Source organism: Sesamum indicum, linkage group LG4, assembly GCF_000512975.1.
Source record: "Sesamum indicum cultivar Zhongzhi No. 13 linkage group LG4, S_indicum_v1.0, whole genome shotgun sequence".
NCBI lineage: Eukaryota > Viridiplantae > Streptophyta > Magnoliopsida > Lamiales > Pedaliaceae > Sesamum > Sesamum indicum.
The window spans coordinates 2,135,310-2,155,381 of NC_026148.1; the positions used below are offsets into that span (position 1 = coordinate 2,135,310).

The window sequence follows — 20,072 nt, forward strand, 5'->3', positions numbered from 1 at the left end:
CATTCCAAAGTATTTTGCAATTTTGCATTTTATTTTTTATTAAGAGTATTTCAAAATTCATCGTTTTACAAAATTTGTAGTTTTGTAACTTTGCGATTATAAGTCATTGTATTTAAGAAGATAATTTTCACCATTGTTAGTACCACAGTGAGACAATAATTATTTTAAAAATAAAAAAATTAACTTTTATCTGGACTTCCTAAAACACAACTATCGTATATCCTTCGTTTTAACAACATATATATATGAATTGGTGTAACGTATTCTTGTTCAATACGTGCAAAAAAAGTAAATAAATCTATGGCTAGATAACATAAATTATATATTCTCCATTTATCCCAAGTTTAAAACTCAAATTTCCTCTTAGAAATATTTTAAAATAATATTTTAATTTTATAATGGATTTATCTCTTAATTAAAACAATAATGTGAGAGTACTAACTCTTAAAAGATAGGTAAAAACAATAATATAAACAATATATTTTGGGTTGAATGCAATTTATTTCTTGTAATATTGTAAACCGATAAATTTTCTAAAAAAGTAACATTTTATTCTTCTGTACTTTTTAAAATAAAACAATTTAGCCTATTGTCTAAGGAGGTAAATTAGTATTTTTTAGAGGAAAGGCATTGCATTTGACCTTTTAAAAAAATATTAATTGAGTTTGGAAGGGCGTAAAAGTATATTATTCCGGGTATGGATTGGAGCCAACCGTTGAGATAACGTAAAGGCAACCGCATTTCAGAATTACACTTCGGATAAGACATACCCGCTGTGTGTGCTGCGTGCAATATAGAGTGAGAGAGAAAGCTCGAGAGAGTGAGAGAGAGAGCGATTGACAGAACGAGAAACACATCGTCGCCATCACCCAGCCTTCGCTGCAGCGAAAAGAACCTATACAAATAATATGGCATCTCTTCAGCATCTCTCTTCCTCCATTATCACTCCCCCGCCATCACAACTTCGCTCTCGTTTCCATTCCCGCCGCCGCCGTGCTCTCCTTCCGTCAGCCTCCGCCAATCGTGAGTCTCCTTGTCCCCAACAAATAAACATTGCCATTAGCCGCCGGCAATTGATAGGTGGCTTCCATGCTGCCGCCGCAGTTTCACTTTCGCCGCTCGGCAGCAAGGCTTTGGCTGCGGATGAGCCGCTCTCTGAGTGGGAAAGAGGTTACCTCCCCATTGACCCAGGCGTGGTCCTTCTTGACATTGCTTTTGTTCCGGACGACCCCTCTCACGGTTCGGCTTGAATTTCCTCTTCATTACTGATGGTCCTCCTTATCTTATCTACTATTTGACCATGGTTTTGTATAATTGCGATCACTTTAGTCAAGTCAATTTGAAAACGCTGGGACTAGTGTTATCCTGTTAAAAGCTCTTAGAACACTACGGTTATGGGATAATTGGTATTATTAGTTAGTTATAAGTAGATAAATTAACTTTGAGATATAGCAATAACCATATTCGTGAAGAAGATAGGACATAATAACTAATGAAGCTGTGCGCCCATGCACCATAGTAAGAAACCCTTTGAATTGTTTGGTTTGCCAGGTTTTCTATTAGGGACTAGACAAACTATTCTGGAGACAAAAGATGGAGGAAACACTTGGGCTCCACGCTCCATACCCTCTGCTGAAGATGAGGATTTTAACTATAGATTCAACTCCATCAGCTTTAAAGGAAAGGAAGGTTGGATTATAGGCAAACCAGCTATTCTGCTGTATACTGCGGATGCAGGAGATACCTGGCAACGGATACCTTTAAGTGCTCAACTTCCTGGTGATATGGTAACCACCATCTACCTTGTTTGCTTCACTCTGTTGCTTTTCATGTGTCGGGAATTTTAGCCTTAATGTCTGACAAGGTTTTTGTTGCACCACTGGTAGTTCAGAGATGGAACAATGTTACAAACACATGTTTCATGTTGGAATTTAAGGTTCTAAAGAGCAATGACCTTTTTGTAGCTTGCTCTACATTTCTTGCGTCCTTGAAGACACTGCTTTGTCATGTTCTGGAGTAGAATTCATCTGCATTTTGGAATTCCTGAGTCATAAAAATCATTCCCCTTATTCAGTACTTTGAATCCTTAGACCATACACAAAGATTGGTTGATTCAGCAATTGTCTTGAACATCATATCGCTTCTGCAACTATTAGTCTTCAGAGAGCACGCTATGACTTTGTAGTGCTTTAACTGTTCTTGGACATTGTCCCGGGTGACATAATCATCAAATAGTAGTACTTCATGAGTAGGTAAGCTCTGTGCCTCAGGGTTTGTAGTACTTCTTATTTTGTTACCTTTTCCGCGTTAAGCAGCTATCTTTATGCAGCATATGATCCTCAATCCCTCGCTTGTTGGCACATGTATCACCATCAGTTACCTCCAACAAGTTATGTATGACTTGGATAATTACAAGAATCCTGGACAAGCTTCTTTCACTTCAGTGGCATCAGCAACAAAGTAGTTCTTCTCCATCTTTGTCTTCTTGTTCCTCCTCTTCCACTCTGTCATCGGTTGTTTTCAACCGAAGCTTCTCCATATTTTCCCAAACTTTCTTTAAAATTATTTCAGTTAATTGAGGTTGATATAAATCTAGAAGTATATTGAACTTGAGGTTGCCAAAATTCTTTGGGATTTACAATTTTTTGCTGCAAATATCTGATCCCAATTTTCATAAAATTTCACTAAGTTTCTAGATTTCGCTATTTTGAATTAAGTACTTTCTTTGTCCTGACCTTATTAGCATTTCTAATTTTATGTATACTTGTACTGCTTTATACTGCATATAGACATCCCAATTTGCTTACTGGTTGCTGTTTTGCGTCTTGTCCTGAGTTTGTTAGAAGTGGAACTTTTTGTATATATATTGCATGCGTAAATCTATTTGCTATTTGTGCTTAGTGCCCATGGGGGCTTGGCCTAAGTTCCTACACTTAAAAAAGTGGTATTTTCATTTGGAGAATTGGCTGTTCCCAGTTATCATTAGAGGAGATGTCAATCGAACAGTAATACATATGGTGGGGGATCTAAGGGATTTTAATTTCTCTACCTAAATTTATGTTCTAAATCTGAACTTCCGTCCCATTCTACACTCTCTTCAACACCTGCAAAGACATCCAAAAGACAAATGAAAAGAAGAATAAAACATGTGCACGCATGCACAGGCAGATGATCTGTACTCTCTTAAACTCAGCATCATCGCAGCAGCATCAGAAGCAGATACAATGAGAGACCTAGATTCTTTGACTCAAAAGCTAAGAGAATATGCTGGGAAAAGGCTGAAGTGGTCCCAGGTCGAGATCCTGAGAGATGGCGAATAGATGCAGCTGGCAACATTGTCTGTAAAGGTCTCCACACCTGTAATGGCTGCCTCTGCTATGAGTATGATCATATAATCCCTTTCTCCAAAGGTGGAGAATCAGTGGCAGAGAATTGTCAAATTCTTCAAACCAGGGTGAATAGACTGAAGTCCGACAAGAATGGCCTTGACCAAGGACTGTTGAAAACTTACTCCTGTGAAATTAAGTTCAGTGATGAAGAACTTGACATAATTGAAATGGCTGTTTATGGCAGTGTTATCCGGCAGGGGAAACGATGTGTTGTTGGGAGTATTAGTGCATTACTTGGGAATTACAACTCAAGAGATCACATGGCCACATGCAACTAGCACAACAGTGATTGGAACCTCATAACCGTGATGGATTTGATCAATAAGTTGTAGCCTATTCAACAATAGTGTTTGTAGGATTGGAAGTTTAACATGTCATTTTCTGTATGACATTCTTATTGTTTTGTATTTTGACTATCGCTTTCATCAAACATGCTTACTTTGTGTACTATTATGATATTTTAAATCTATGTTCATTTGCATTTACTAGGTATATGTTTGTCTAGACATGTTTGGTCACTTGTTAATTCACTTCAGGTCTTTCTATTAATTTCCATATATTTATGAGATGCGGAAAAAGACTTTCTTGTGAAGACCATTTATTGTGCCTGTATTGATTGAAAGATGGAGGCATAACGAATATCCATTGGTGTAGAGGCAACTTGAAGTTAAAAACCATATCTAAAACTGAGAACTCCTTGAAACCAAATATGTCTCTCCATCCCTCTTCTCCTCCCTTCCACCCAGACCTGTAAGTCAAAGCAGGAAGACTCTGAAAGAGTAAGTGAGAAATGGAACGTCAAGTTGGGACAGTTTATAAAAGAACTAGATTTCTGAAAGCGTATGGATCAATCAGTTCTTATGTCAATTCGAGGAGAGTGCACTACCGACAGATGCAGGCAGGGATTAATCTATATTTCTTGCTAAAGATAGCATTTTGTTCAATTTTGAATTATTTCTAGAAAAGTTTAAGAAATAGGGGTTCCATTGAATTCTCATAAATCTTATGAAATGTTATAGTGTTCTGCAATCCCCATCATCGCCTTTTATTCTTTTCTTGTATATTGCAAAACTTTGAAAAGAAAATGTATACAAGAACTATATTCAAATGACCAGGAAAGCCATTCTAAACAAGATCGATATTATTGTTATGATATTTCAGGTATATATACAAGCCACTGGAGCCAAGGGTGCAGAAATGGTAACCGATCAAGGTGCAATATATATAACATCTAATGGTGGATACAACTGGAAGGCTGCTGTCCAAGAGACTGTTTCAGCAACTTTAAACAGGTTAGTTTCCGCTGAGGTCTTAGATCATGTGTTCTAGTAGAAGGTTTTTCCCATATGTTCCGAGGGAAAAGTGCGTCAACTATGAAAGGAATATGATGTGTTATCATGTCAATATCTAGTGTTCTAGAATTGAGATGGACCAATCCTTTGTTATGTAGGTGGGTGCTTGAACAAAGCTTGGAATGGGCCTCACTATAGAGATGAGCCCTTCTTGGGTTTAATCTTTTACCACAAAAGGTTAAACTACCCGTCACCTTACATTTATGCCTTTCCTTTTTTGCCTTTCCGATCCACTGGGGGATATTTGCTTTCTTCAATTTTTTTCTTTTCCATTCACTTGTGGCTTATTCTCAACACTTCCCACAAGTCCAACTGGACTAACGTAGTTATGACTATTCTTCAGCCTGGACTTGTGTTCTTCATGAGCTTCAGGCTTGTAGTTTCCTTTTCCCTCTCTCTTTTTTTTGAAGCTACTAAATGTTTTTCCTCACTGAAAATTGCATATTTGTTGGTTATAGTCAAGGATCTTTGAATCTAAATATCTTGTTTTTTTCTTTAATTTCTTAATTTTTTTACTAGCCTACCACCCTCTTGTAATTTTTCAATGCATTCAACTGTCCACTATAATTTTTCAATTTATTCAACTACCACTTACAATTTTCAATCTAGGGTTAAATATACTTATCCCCTGAATTATTCTTAAGTTAGCATTTAGCCCCCTAAACTAACAAATGTAATACTTACCATCCTTAAATTGATTTTTTGGAGAAAATTGCCCCCATGCCATGTATAATTATATAGGTTAAAATGTATTTGTGTATTTTTGTACATTTAAATCATCACAAAATCATTTTCTAACTAGAAAACAATATTTTTAATAACATTATATGAAGTATCTAATAGTTGAAGAATTTAAATTAAAAGTAAAGCAATAAATTAATAAAGGATACTCCACAATACTAAACATAAAAAACTTATCTTACTTATTTTAATTAAAAAAAATTTATTGACTAACTAAGCAGATGAGATACGTCTCTTTCCGATAATTGTACCCTCAACAACTCGTACATGCTTTGAAAAGAAAACAAATTGATAGAATATGCTTAACCAAAACTTGAAATGCTTTATAAAAAAATGAACAAATGTATTGTTGTTATATTTGAAGAACATGTATGTATTTACTCATTTTTATCAAAAAATCTAAATTAAACTAATAACTTAATTTTAAATACCAAATTAATAATAGCGCCTTATATGGGATAACTGTGTTTATTTATTATACTCATTCATTACTTAATTTTCAGTTTTAATATTTGAACTAGTTAACTTACTAACTTGCTAATTTATTATATGTAAAATGTATGTTTTTCTAATTAAGAATGCAAAATTTTAAAAAAACCTTTGTACTATGAATACATGTATAATGTAAGGACAATCTTGTCCAAATATTTGATCTTTGGGATAAGTGTTACACTTATTAGTTTAGGGGGGTCAGCTACCTCAGAAATAGTTGAAGGAGCAAAGTGTATTTAGCCCTTCAATCTATTGAATTACCCAGTTTTTCGCTCCAGTTCTTCACTCCATTGATATTACAAAGTAATATTTTTTACAATAACTTCTGTATGAATGAGCTTACAGAATAGTTTCTACTTGTATTAGCTTTCCAAGATTCTTGCCTTCATTTTTAGTTCTATGCATAATAATTACTTCTGTGTACCTGTTGCTGTTGCAGAACAGTTTCCAGTGGCATCAGTGGTGCCAGCTACTATACAGGCACTTTTAGCACTGTGAATCGGTCACCTGAAGGAAACTATGTTGCTGTTTCTAGTCGTGGTAACTTCTATTTGACGTGGGAACCAGGTCAGGTGAGATTGTCATGCTGTGTTAGGTACATTTGTTGATTCTCTAACTAATATGATTTTTCAGAGTCTCTTTAGCTATTTGATGCTCCTAAGGTGTCTTTCTGATCTTTGTTTTCTTCCTTTCCAAGTTTATGAAGTATGATCTGTTTTCTTTTCTTCTATAGAATACATGTTTAAATTATGGTTCAGAAAGATACAGGAGAATTTATGATATTTTGAATGTGTATGCAATACCTCAGCCATTCTGGCAGCCACATAACAGGGCTGTCGCAAGAAGAATCCAGAACATGGGCTGGAGAGCTGATGGTGGTCTTTGGCTTCTAGTGCGTGGTGGGGGACTTTACCTCAGTAAGGGCACTGGGGTAAGTGACTTTCAGTCATTAAAGTGGTCTATGCTAATTAAAGTAAATGTGCAAACATCCAAGGAAAATAGTTCCAAGCTATGTGCTATAAAGATGATCAACCTTCTCTAATTTCATATTTTTTCATTCCTATTGTTATGGACCAATATTATGTATTTGTTTGTATTACTTGTGAAATACTCCATATTCATGCATTTCATCTGACTATCTCTAGTTTCCCATGCTAATCATCATTGAGCCTATCAACACAACTTAACAGATTGAAGGAAAGTTAAGCATTGAATCACTGACAATACATTATATTATTATTCCTATCAAGTTTTGGAGAGATTGCATACCCCATGTGGCTGATTCCTTGTCTTTAATTCTTCTTCGTTATATCCACTTAAATACTTTCTATTTTTTTGTGGCTAATTGTTCTTTTTTGTTACACATCCCGAGTTGATCTGTTCTTTCTGTTGAAAGCATCATCTCGGCTAGAGTTGAGTCCCAAAATGCAATGACTGTATATTTATTTGATTCTTTTTGTACGAACTCGATTTTTTCAGTTTCTTTTACCTGATTGCTGCTGTGTTCCTCTTGAGTCCCTCTCTTGCTCTGTACTCTCTTCTCTTACAAATTGTCTTGCCTCTTTGAGATATATCTTATTCACAAGGTTGTCGAGTCTTCCTTTTTGGTATATGAAGATCCTTTGCCTCTTCTTTTTGGCTGATATATTGTATGTTGTAGGAACATAAAGTGGCAAGTACTATCCATTCTGCCAGCAGTTTGGATCAGCACTTTTCTAATCTTTAATATTAATCTCAATTAGCTTACTTGTATACCTGTGGGGTTTAGTTCTAATCCTTTCATGTGAAGACATTTCTTATGAATATTTTATGTCAATCATGATTAAATGCTTGCTTCTATGGAAATGATTTTTGGCAGTCATTCACACACTTGAGCTAGATTACATAGAAAATATCCCTTTCATATAAATAATTCATGGGAGTTCTTATTGGCTTATGGAGCCACCTTTGAATAGATTGATTGCTATGGTTAATTGCTCAATTTAGACTACGGATAATTGTGCTGATACCTCCGTAAAAATAGTCAAAATAAACAATGTTAGTCAAAAACTTGGCTGGAAAGAGGTAAATGACTTATTTGCTCCTCCCGTCAAAAGCCAAAATATAAAAAATTTGACCAAAAATTAATAAAAAAAAGTGCATATATTTTACCCCCATCTTTAAAATTTTCAAAAACAATTGTACCACTTTTTAATTCTCTCTGCAACATGTTTTCATGTTGTCTCCTATCTCACACACACATATATATATATATCCTACGCCAAACGTCAACAAACCCACATGTACATGCATATTGTGCATACACACGCATATATATATACATGTATGTATACATATATATATAGATATATAGATATAATCATACACACAACTACATATCCTCATAAATACATAAAAAAATAAGCACCAACATACAACTAATCCATATATATGATATTGTATCCTTCCTCTCACATACGCATATCTATACGTATATATATCATACAAACAAAAACAATCCACATTATGTATGCCACACACAGACACATACACAAACACAAACAAAAATACACAAAAATACACCAAATCCACTTTACACACCATAAATCTACATGAAGATACACACATTCTACGCACACATATATATATGTATATATCTTACAAAAAGTACAAATATACACATCTACACCAAACACACAGGCCTGCACACACATACACAAAATATAAATTCTCACAAACATATATATTTACACACACCATTACACAAACATATATACATACGCATACACATACACAAGCATGAACACAGTAGGAAGATTGGTTGTTGGAGTTAGAGGGAGATATATGGCTGAATACAGGGTAATATGTGTTGGAGAGGATGTGGTGTGGATTTCTGGATAGGTGGAGTTAGTTGACTTGAAAGGAGAAAGAAGATGGACCAAAAAAATAAGGGAAAAGTTAATAACGAAAAGAAACCGGAACCATTTTAAAAATTATTACTTGATTGATAATCTTAATTAATGAAATAAAAAAGGAAGACGAATATGGACACAATAAAATTAGATGAAAAGATCATTGATTTCTTAGCCTAGTAGTTATGTCTAAAACTGACGTCCCATGAACAAGTTTGATATCATGGTTTCGAGCCCCACCACATGTGTGTTATTTGTCTTGCTGTATGTGAGTTATTATAATTAAAGATGGAAAAGAGAAAAGAAACTGGAACGCATTTTAAAAATTATTAATTAATTGATAATCTTAGTTAATAAAATAAGATATATTGAAATTGTATTTTGTTGAACTAAAATTGATTAGATTTCACATTAAAATGAGAAGAAAAACTTATAGGAAGATAAAATATAAGAAAAATAAAAGAATCAAATAATCTTTTGTTAATTTGAAAGAATCAAATAAATGAAATTTTCCAAATTGGTTAAAGTATAATTTAGTAATCAGTCTGATCTTTTAGAAAAAGGATTTTAAATAAGAAAACATTAAATACTAAACCACTCTGGTGTATTAATATTCGAGAATCGAAAAGATTACTTTGATACCCTTTATAAGATTTATTAATTATGTATGCACTCGCAGGTCAATTAGGTAAAATACATTGAATATCCTATTTTACCCTTATTGGCCTAATTAACAATGATGCCAGCATTTCTCACGCCAAAATCCCTCACAAGATTGATAGTGTTAGACAAATAACAATCTAGGGTAGGTTAGTGAAATTCTCGATAATACAGGGTTAATTGAGTATTTTGACTGTTTTTTAGGAGATGCAATTGTAATTATCACTTAAACTAAAGTGGTAAATTTTTTGTTTAGCCTAAAGTAGTAGCCTAAAATTTGGTTTGACGAATCTAGTATCGGTTTGTGGAAAGAATTTATGGTGTTTGAGGATAGGAAACAAATGTTCTTCTTTGTTTAGGGCATTGATAGGAAACTTTTGCATGGTCCATATGCCATACCTATGCTAAAGGTATGTCACTGACCTGCAAATGTTCTTCTGTTGAAAGGGTTACGAGCTATATCCATCCACCGGGTCAAGGAGTGTGGGGAGAATTCCACTTTCCCCTCTTAAGCTACTACTTATTACAAAAACCACATTTATATTCTTTATGATACTAGAAGTGCTTTCGTGCATTTTGAGCTTCCTTCAACAATTCATATGCAAGATTTTAATATCTTTGCATCCAATGTATTAATTAATTCAAGTGTAGGGTTGCCGTTTTATTCTTTCCTGTTGTTTGTATTGCTGTGTTTTATTAAGTGTGTAACAATTTGGATGATACTAAGAAAGTAAATTCTTGCATGTTTAGGTCCACTAATAGTGTCCATTACATGTTAGTGAGTTTTTGTGAAGTGTAGACTTTTTGAGATTATAACATCTCCTATCTATGTATTTTGTATAATTGATACGTTACAATGAATCGATAAATAGATACAAGAAATAATAGTTCCTATCTTGAAAAGCCAACAAGATAGCTAATACCAAATCAAAAAGAGTAGTAAGTACAAAGAAATCCTAGAGATTAGGAGGATCAAAGAAACTTTTTCCCTTCTTACATACAAAAACAAAGAGCTTATTTGATCATCTTTTTACTTGGATAAAATATAAATCAGATCTAGAAAGATCTGGTATGATTATCGGGTTTCCACATTTAACAATAAATTAATTTAATTGTGGCTAATTGGAAGTTATAATGTACAAGTGGTATTTTCCTTTCCCTTATGCGTACGATGTTGCCCAAATCTTTGTACCTGCTTACTTCTTTTGAATAAATATTTGGTTCTTACTTCTGTTGTCTCTTGATAAACACTACTTCTTGCTATTGGTTAATATATTGTTAACTTTGATTCAACCTTTGCTTTTAACACTTGCATGCAATATTTTTAGATAACTGAGGAATTTGAGGAAATTCCGGTACAAAGTCGTGGATTTGGGATTCTTGATGTTGGGTACCGGTCACAGGTATGTGTAAAATCTTTAACATTGTATTTGGATTGTAGAGTTAAAATTGGGGGTTTTAAATCTCTAATAACAAATGTATTTGGATTGTAGAGTTAAAATTGGGGGTTTTAAATCTCTAATAACAAATATTTGGTTTCTTTGAATAATTCCATATTGTACAGGATGTCACATTACTTACCTCTTTTTGAACTATCTTTCGTGGAATATTGATAGATTTCAACTGCCCCCCCCCCCCTTTTTGGAATGGGGTTTTTAATCATTCCCCAAATTGTTCACTCAAATCCAATTCTTTCCTACCAATATAGCCTAAGAGGTTTTTGATTGGTTGTTCCCAATATTTAGAAAAGGGTAAATTCATAGGCAACAAGGTTAGTTATTGATGGTGATTTTAGTGAAAGGATTACTGTAGTCTAGGTTAGAAAAAATGCTCATGGTAATTTAACAAGCCTGTGATGACTATAGGAAATTTCCCCAAATTTGAGCTTAAGTATATCAACAAACTTAAGCTCAATCAACATTGAAGTGAAACTTGCTTTACGTTGTGAAGTCTGTACTCTTGCAGTGCATTTCTGGAAAGCCTGAACATTCTTCTATAGACCTGAAATTACTGTAAGGGAACTTGAAGGATTAAAATTGCTAGAACAGCGAGTAACAATATGACTAATCAACGGATCTTGGAAATTTTGCTTAATGACTAATATTTTAAATTTTAGGGTATGATTAATTTATTTTGAATCTACCTCTTGGTTTCAAGTGTAGGGTCTGAGTCATTGTTTTAAAATTTTATCATACATATGTTTTGCCTCACATGTTCCATCCTCCATTTCTGTTTTTTGTTTGAGCTCATCATGGAGAAGGCCTTCCACATCTTGAAAAATAAAATACTAATGATTGTTGCTTGAGTGTAAACTCAACCAATTGTTACGGGATTGTGTTATGTCAAACGACTAATGACATAAAACTAATTGTGAGTTCCATGTTCAAAGTGTATGGTCTGGAACTCACTTGCTTTTAAGTGTGTTCATATAACTGTTTCCCTTGTCATTTTTCCCATCGCTCCTCTATGTTTTACTTTTAGTTCATTCATGGAAAAGTGATCAACATATTTGCAAGTGGCTAAAGAACTCTATAAATTGATTCATCAAGCAAAATACTGACTTCTATTTACTCCGTTCGCCGATATAGATCATGAATGTCTCCTTTTGTTGATCATTATCTAGCTAATGCTACTTGCAGGATGAGGCATGGGCTGCTGGTGGCAGTGGTATCCTTTTGAAAACCACAAACAGTGGGAAGACCTGGATCCGCGACAAAGCAGCTGACAACATTGCTGCCAATCTGTATTCTGTAAAGTGAGCTCGAGTCTTAGTTACTGATGTATTCATTAATTTGTTATGCACTGGGAGTATAAACACCTTACGCTAAGTATGTTGTTTGAAATAGTTGAGACTGATGAGGGCAGGAAGAAGGCAGTAAAAACTGGAAGAATTGTCAAAAGAGTGGAAAATCTCCAGTAGCTTTAGCTGGAGTTCCTAAAATGATGATGGGAGTGGGGGGTGCGCTGGGGGAGGGGGGATGATTTTCATAGATCAATTACTACTAACGTTTTGTTCATTTTTGTGCTTGGATTAGTTTTCAAGTTCAAGACTTGCTAATTGAATTGATGCAGGTTTGTAAATGACAAACAAGGATTTGTGCTAGGGAATGATGGTGTGTTGCTAAAGTATCTCGGATGAATCAGCACTTTGATGATGGTATGTAATTTGATATATTGTTTCATTTGTGTTAGTCCATGTCTCCATGATCATGTTTTTATCTATAACTAGCAAAAAGTACGTTGTTGTACGTAAAAGCATTCTTATGGGAGAGAAACTTGACAATAGAAAATAATGGAGAATATTTCAGTTTTAACTTGACATGATTGCATATAATTTATCAATTTTTCACATTTCGTTTGATAAAATTTAAGTCACATTTCAAATAGATGACCTACTGGTAATAGTTGTTAGCAAATCATGGTGCAAAAGTTATAATTAGATAAGTTCACAGTTGTGTAAGCTATCTCATGCTTGCAGTGGAGCTCCATATTTCGAGATGTTCGTTTTCTGTTTGATTGGATTTTGTGTATCTTTCTTCATATTTCTGCTATCTTCAAAATTCAAAATTTCATTAGACTATTTTGATCACTTTCCTTAATAAAAATAAATTCTCATATATTAAAGACTTAATAAATATAAGAAAAAGAAATAAATTGCTGTGAAAGAATCTACAATATAATTTCATATTATTAACTACTAGCATATTTTCTTTTCACTAATTAGTATTCTTTCTTATAATGTACTCGTACACAAGTATAGTAAAATTTAATAATACTTGAGCAAATTTTGAATGTTATATTGTTTTTATAATATTCAAGATTAATTGAAATTTAATTTATATAACTGTAAAACATACCCGGAACGAACAGTTTCTATTATTCTAGTCCATTTTAAGTATTTCCACCATGTGATCAATTTGCTTGAAAGGTATTTTGAGAGATTAACCTATAAAGCGACATGGTCCAACTCAAAAGAATTTATGAAATTGATCATACTAATATCATGAAAATTGAGTTGTAGTACACATTAAAACATCAAAACAAAGTAAAAAGTAGGCATTAATGAAATTAGCGTAGAATAAACGCTTTGTACACAAAGCATAGACTAAACTAGAGAAACTTAATTATAAAGGAGAATGTTGTTTCCTGTTTTTATTTTTGAGTGTCTTTATTAGTTATTTAAATTTATGATTAATTTGATACGTTCTCCTTTTATTTGGTTTTATATAATTATTTTCAATTTCCTTGTATTTAACCAAGAAAACATTTTGTATTTTCAATTAATTTGTATTTAACTAAGAAAATATTGTTATACAATCATGAAAAATGGAATATTCATAATTTTGTGTTGCTATCTACTTTAAAAGTTTGATGTCAAATCAACAAAAAACTGATGTTTCAAATAAACAACCTAGTAGCTTGATGATTAAAGCTATATATGTTTGGAAATGTTGACCTATGTAGCATTGGAAAACTTGTCAATTGGCTTTTATAGCTCAGAGGAATTTATAAATACTTTATAGTTATGATTGATATATGATACTCAATGTAAGATTTTTCAAGTTTAGTGTTTATAATTTATTGAGGTTTTCAAATAATTTTTCAAGAATTTTTCATAACTATGGAAGAATATAGATTATACTAATATATATGTGTGTATATCTTAAAATGATATCTCAAATTTTAATATTCATGCTTAACAAAGTTTTATGGCTTCCATTGAGAAAGAAAAAAAAAAAAGAAGAAACATCACAAACTAGGTTTATTTTGACTAAATAAACATATTATATATATTTTGGATTAAATATTTTACACTCTACTCGTAGATTATTTTATCTAGAATAGTTTTAGTTTTAATCTTCAAAATCACAAGTATATAAATTTAAATTATTGTACTCAATTGATGTAGTATTTTTGTTCAGATTTTTTTTCTTTTGAAAAATACTGTTGTAAATAAATTATAAAGGTTTGAATTTTTTTCATATATATGTAATGTTGATATTTTTCATATATAATCAATTGAACATACAAAAGATTCACAAAGCCGGACACATTTTTATTCAAGTGTATTGAAGTGATAATCTCATTTGTATTTTATGTGATTGCAGTATTTAACATTTAAGTAATAAATTATCATGTTTTTTTAAAATTGTAATTATTTTTTTTATATAAGCACTAAAGCAACATCATATATATTTGTATTTAATTCATTAGTGTAAAAAATTACTAATGAATTAATAATTTATAAAACAACAAGTTTGTAAGGTGAATGGACAAAATAATCAATGTTCTTCAACATCATATGATATCTATAAAAGTACGTGATTGTTATTGAATACTCAATGTTTAAGTACTTATACACATGAACAGTTCACGTATGTATCTCAATATAATACTTTGCATTTCAAGTTAATTACTAAAAAATAAGTATGATAAAAAGATCAAAATGTAATGGTAGAAGAATGATTATGATTTTTAAAAAAGGTATAGTTTGAACACAAATTTCACATATTGAGCATTGATTAATAATCTTTTAATTGGTAGCGAGAAACTTCTTTTTTTTTTAAATCAGAATATTCATATTTAATAAATAGATTAATTAGAAAATAAATGATTGTCACATTTAACAAGAAAATCGTAAAGTAAACTATATCAAAGTTTCTTCAAAACAAGCATAACACTAAGATATTTATCATCATTATTACTTATATATAAAGTTTAATTATGTCCATCTTACCTATTTCTTTTATCTTGTTCCCTTTTTTTTTGGTGTTCTCGTCCTGAATTTAATGAACTTGTACTAATGCTTTCACTTTTTTTATTTTTGATATAGAGTTCTTTTTCTATTACTCATAGAATTACAAAGATAAGATTATTGGTGAGAACATGAAAAAAGTAAAGAAATTGTCAACCATGATTATGAATAAGAATTCGTATTAAATAATTACCTCTCTTTTCAACAATTATCTATTGGAGCCCATGAGTTATTGTCTTAAAGGCCCAAGTTCTTAATTTTACATGAAGCTAGGTTTAGTTAAATTTCAAAGTACTCAAATAATTGAAAAACGTCGAAAGTGTAGGTTTAAGGAGAAGATTTTGAGAAGAAACCAAAAGTTTGTTGCTATGTCCACACCACCATATCCATTACACTTAGGTATCAATTACTTTTTTGCGCTATCATGAAGATAAAATAAATATATGCAGTTAGGAATCTAAAGTGTAAGGATAAGATAAGCAGAAATGGCTTTTTCTCTTTCATGAATGTGTGAAATTCAGAGAATATTTTGTAGGTTGAAGTGAGAGGCTGAAAAAGATTTATATAATACAACAAATAATTACATTTGAAATCTATGTAGAGTAGTTTAATATTGAAATATAATTATAGAAAAACATCATAAACTATAGATTCTTTTGATATTAAGGCCTCGTTTACTTTATTGAAGGTGATAAATGAGTGATAGAATAACCCGAGATTAAATGTAGGATAAGATAACTCGGGATTAATTGCATGTTGTTTACTTCGTTTGATAAAAATATTAGGATATATATTGTCCCTACTGGGCTCGTCCGAAGTTGTGGGATAATTCAACCGCACTACACTAATTTATAATGGGCGTGAATTTTGTCACAGGCCTGTATCAGAAGAAGTAAATCGGATGGATTGGGCTTATCCTTTTTTCTTAGAGATATTAATAAAAGAATAGCAAAAGAGAAACTATATAGGCACAGCTGATTGTTGAGTTTGTTCTTGAACAGATTAGGTTAGAAATTATGATCGAAGAGCTTAGAGTAAGCTTGCAAGCCTTGGTTTTATATAGGCTTTAGGGTATAGCTTGGCTTTAAATGGGCTGTAACAGATGCTGGGTTATTACTCATTTGCACAGGTTCTAATCGGGCTAGATCCGAGGAAACAGCATTACTGTACTCTTTGTGCTTTTTTTCTTTACTTGATATAAGGTTGGATAAGATTTTTAGTACAACCTAGTAGATCGTTTACTTCGCGGTGTGGGGGCCGGTTTGGAGTGAGGGCTGAGATCTTATAATTGGTAAGGACAGTTTAGTCTTCTAACAATACTAAGAAAAATAAACATTCCTAATTATAAGTAATTTTACAATAGTATGAATGTACATGTACATAAATAAATAAACAAAAATAAAAATATATAAAATACAATATGATGTAATAAATTATATGGAGATATATCCAAATACATGTATGAAGTATTAATGATCGACAGAATAACTAATATTCAATTAGCCAATATGTAATTAGTCATAAGAATCCTATAGGATTTGTATACATAAATATAAATATGTTTCACAAAAACTAATTAATTACAATTTCAATTTGCTTAATCCATTAAAAATATTATTGTATGGAAAGGCAATGGTGATATTATAGTTTAAACAAACAACTCAAAAAAATACTGACAGTTTTGCAAAAGAGACAAAGAAGAATGATAGAGTTAGCATTGTAGATGTACACAATGTTAAATGAATCTTGTTGGGTTTTCTTTTTCTCTTTGCCCTTTTGATCCTCATTTCGCTGCTTTAACCACAATATATGTTCTCCTTTGTTGATTAGATTTATAAAAATGTAATACTCCCGTAACGTATTTGCTCTTCGTGAAGGTCTTGAAAATGACACCATGATTTTTGCACCTCATTCGATGTACATTACATATGGTAAATCGTCAGAGTCTTGTTTGTTGTAGGTAATTTTGCCAGATGCTGTGACATATACAGGTCAGAGTCTTGTTTGTTGTAGGTAATTTTGCCAGATGCTGTGACATATACAGGTTCCGAACCCATACTTCCAGTTCGCTTCTCGTAATGATGGATCTGTGTTATGTATGTATAATATTATCTGTTACTCTCTGTTGCATTATAAATGTCCGGCAAGATTCAGTGTGCCAACTTCTATTATCGGCTGCTAAACGATTTTAAGTGGATAATGGCATCAAATTTGTTAGAGATCAACAGTTTTCAGCATTTTTGTAACACCATAAAATGTCACATGGTATATTCAAGTTTAAAAGTAATAAATCTGTGTTTTACTGGCAAGATGTCCAAAGATGGTCCCATGAAATGACTTCTTTATATTCTGTTCCTCACTATAGAGGTAGCTCATAATTCGAGTTGCTAGAAATTTATTCAAACTGAATTCAGGTCCTCCTAGTCTTGATTCACAAGCTTTTCTTGATTTCATATGCTATGTATTTAAGTCTTCAATTCATAAGTTGGTGACTGCTCTAAATTTTGGTTATGTTTTGTAAGGTTTTTATATTATATAGTCAAACGTGTCATTTCAATGATCAATAAAATTACCCATTTTACTGCCAATATATTTGAACTTGCAACTAAAACAGCTTCTATGAATCTACTAACATTATGAGCTCTGAAGTAATTGATGAACTAGTTTTGTTAGTCCATTATCTTTAGGTTGCCTTTTGCTTCCACCCTTTTTACAGTGCACCATTGTTGAGGTTATTCTACAATTTGTAAACACACATTGCCCTTGGTATTCATTGAAATAGGAAATTCTTGTCCTATCCGATTGATGATCAAGTTAAAAGAAATTACTATAGTGTGTGAAATATATTTACTACATAAGATAATTGATCGATTGTTTAACCAATATGGTAAAACTTGATAATATGATCAGATGAGATCAGTTCGTTAACCACTTGGTTTTCACAAGAACTCTTATGGGCAAAATCTGTTACGTCAATAGAATTTAATTATAAGAATTTTATTTATAATTGACAAACTAATTAGTAATCATTAAAAAATTTTAATATAATTATAAATAAATTATAAATTGAAATTAGAATATATTAAAATTTTAATGGAGTAAATTGAAGTTTAGTATAATATTTTAAAATAAATTATATTAATTAAAAAATTATGTAGGAGTAATGAGTAATTTTAAAAAAAAATTAAACTGAATGAATAAATATAATAAAATAAATAAATAAATAGGATATATATATATATATAGAGAGAGAGAGAGAGAGAGAGAGAGGGAGTTGAGCACATGACATGTGTGCACCATCACAGCCCGCCGCCTCAACCCCACTATATGTACATGTATATAGAGAGAGAGAGAGTTGAGCACATGGCATGTGGGAGTTAATTATTTTTTTATTATAAAAAAAAAAATTATTTTATCATAATTATTTTTAAAAGAATAACAAAAACATGACGAGTCGCGATTTAAAATTATTTTTAAAAGAATAACAAAAACATGACGAGACGCGATTTCAAATCTGCAAAATTCCCCAAGTTGGGAAACAAAATCCCGACTTCAAGTCGGGATCCTGAATGATTTTGTTTCCCGACTTGGGAAATTCTGCTTTTTTTTTTTCGTTTAAATTATTATTATATAATTTAATTTATATATAATTAATTTTAACATATACTAAAATCCAAAATTAATAAAATTAACATTGCATTAACTTAAAAAATTACAATTAAGGGTACAAATGTAATAGTTATTTATTTTGTATAATTGTAAAAAATTACATTAAATATATAAATGTAAAAGTGTATATTTTTGTACAATTGTAAAAAATACAAAAAAATATACAATTAATCATGGCTACCCGGTACTGGCACATCCGATTGTGTTGAAGAATTTCTTTGTTGTGCTTGTTGTCGTGCACGCCTTTGCGCCCAATCCATCTCGTTGTGAATACGTGTTGTTTGATTTCGACCAGGGCGCGAAGAGATGCGAATAGTAGGATCGTGGACCAACTCAAATCCCGGTACATCCCAATAATCTTCGGAATGTACAGGTTCAAATGACTTAGAATATGTATTCTTATAAGTCATTATATCGTAATAATCCTTCACCATTGATGCAGCATTAATCATGAATGCAGCGCATACCTTTTGAGCGTGACTGCAAGGTATACCAAATTGACTCCATTTGCCGCAAGAACATTCTCGGTTCGCAATTTTGACAACATGGGTGTTGACTCCATGTCCACCGTGACGTCTTGTAACAACCGAGGCGGACTGTTGGAACTGATGGTATTTGGTGACGGTATGTTCAACAGAATTTTGATGCCAACGTGTGAACATCTTATATGCAAAATCCGTCCACAGTTGGTTGTTGGTCAACATTACAGTACTTCTTGCTAACCTCTCACGGAAATAATGGACACTTCGCTGAAACGTCATCTCAGCAATTGCTGTCAACGGTAGGCGGCGAGCCCCTTTCAATACTCCATTTATGCATTCCGACATATTTGTCGTCAGAATTCCGCATCGCCATCCACCGTCATGTGATGCTGTCCATTTTTTCTTGTCGATCCTATCTAACCACTGAAACGCCTCGAGGGACTGTTTCTTTATCTCCTCCATAGTGCGATTGAATTTTCTGATCTGATATTCAGAGCCAGCTCTCCAACAAAGATCCTTCAACACGACATTTTTGTATTTACTGTTGAAATTGGAACACACATACCGCAAGCAATATCGGTGCACGCCGTTAGGTGGCACGAAATCCGGACATTCACGTACAGCTCTTGTGATACCAGCAT

The 20,072-nt window shown here is 32.4% G+C and overlaps 1 protein-coding gene across 4 annotated transcripts; it reads left to right on the forward strand.

Annotated features, from left to right (window-relative positions):
- On the forward strand, nucleotides 720-17,591 carry LOC105159802 (photosystem II stability/assembly factor HCF136, chloroplastic). 4 transcript variants are annotated; one of them, XM_020693438.1, is made up of 10 exons: nucleotides 720-1,239; nucleotides 1,552-1,787; nucleotides 4,551-4,681; nucleotides 6,414-6,546; nucleotides 6,783-6,905; nucleotides 10,854-10,928; nucleotides 12,165-12,280; nucleotides 12,598-12,682; nucleotides 17,241-17,271; nucleotides 17,325-17,591. In XM_020693438.1, exons 1-8 carry the CDS (start codon nucleotides 909-911, stop codon nucleotides 12,662-12,664), a joined length of 1,212 nt encoding a protein of 403 aa, XP_020549097.1. In that variant the 5' UTR covers nucleotides 720-908; the 3' UTR covers nucleotides 12,665-12,682; nucleotides 17,241-17,271; nucleotides 17,325-17,591. The 4 variants fall into 4 exon arrangements, with proteins under 4 accessions (XP_020549097.1, XP_011075301.1, XP_011075300.1 ...); XM_011076999.2 differs by having other exon boundaries at nucleotides 17,158-17,589; XM_011076998.2 differs by having other exon boundaries at nucleotides 17,241-17,589.

Bases quoted from the DNA above. Each gene is read 5' to 3' on its own strand.
- LOC105159802 (XM_020693438.1), top strand. From the start codon at position 909: ATGGCATCTCTTCAGCATCTCTCTTCCTCCATTATCACTCCCCCGCCA. The intron at 1,788-4,550 runs GTAACCACCATC...ATGATATTTCAG, and splicing joins CTCAACTTCCTGGTGATATG to GTATATATACAAGCCACTGG. The intron at 6,547-6,782 runs GTGAGATTGTCA...GCAATACCTCAG, and splicing joins TGACGTGGGAACCAGGTCAG to CCATTCTGGCAGCCACATAA.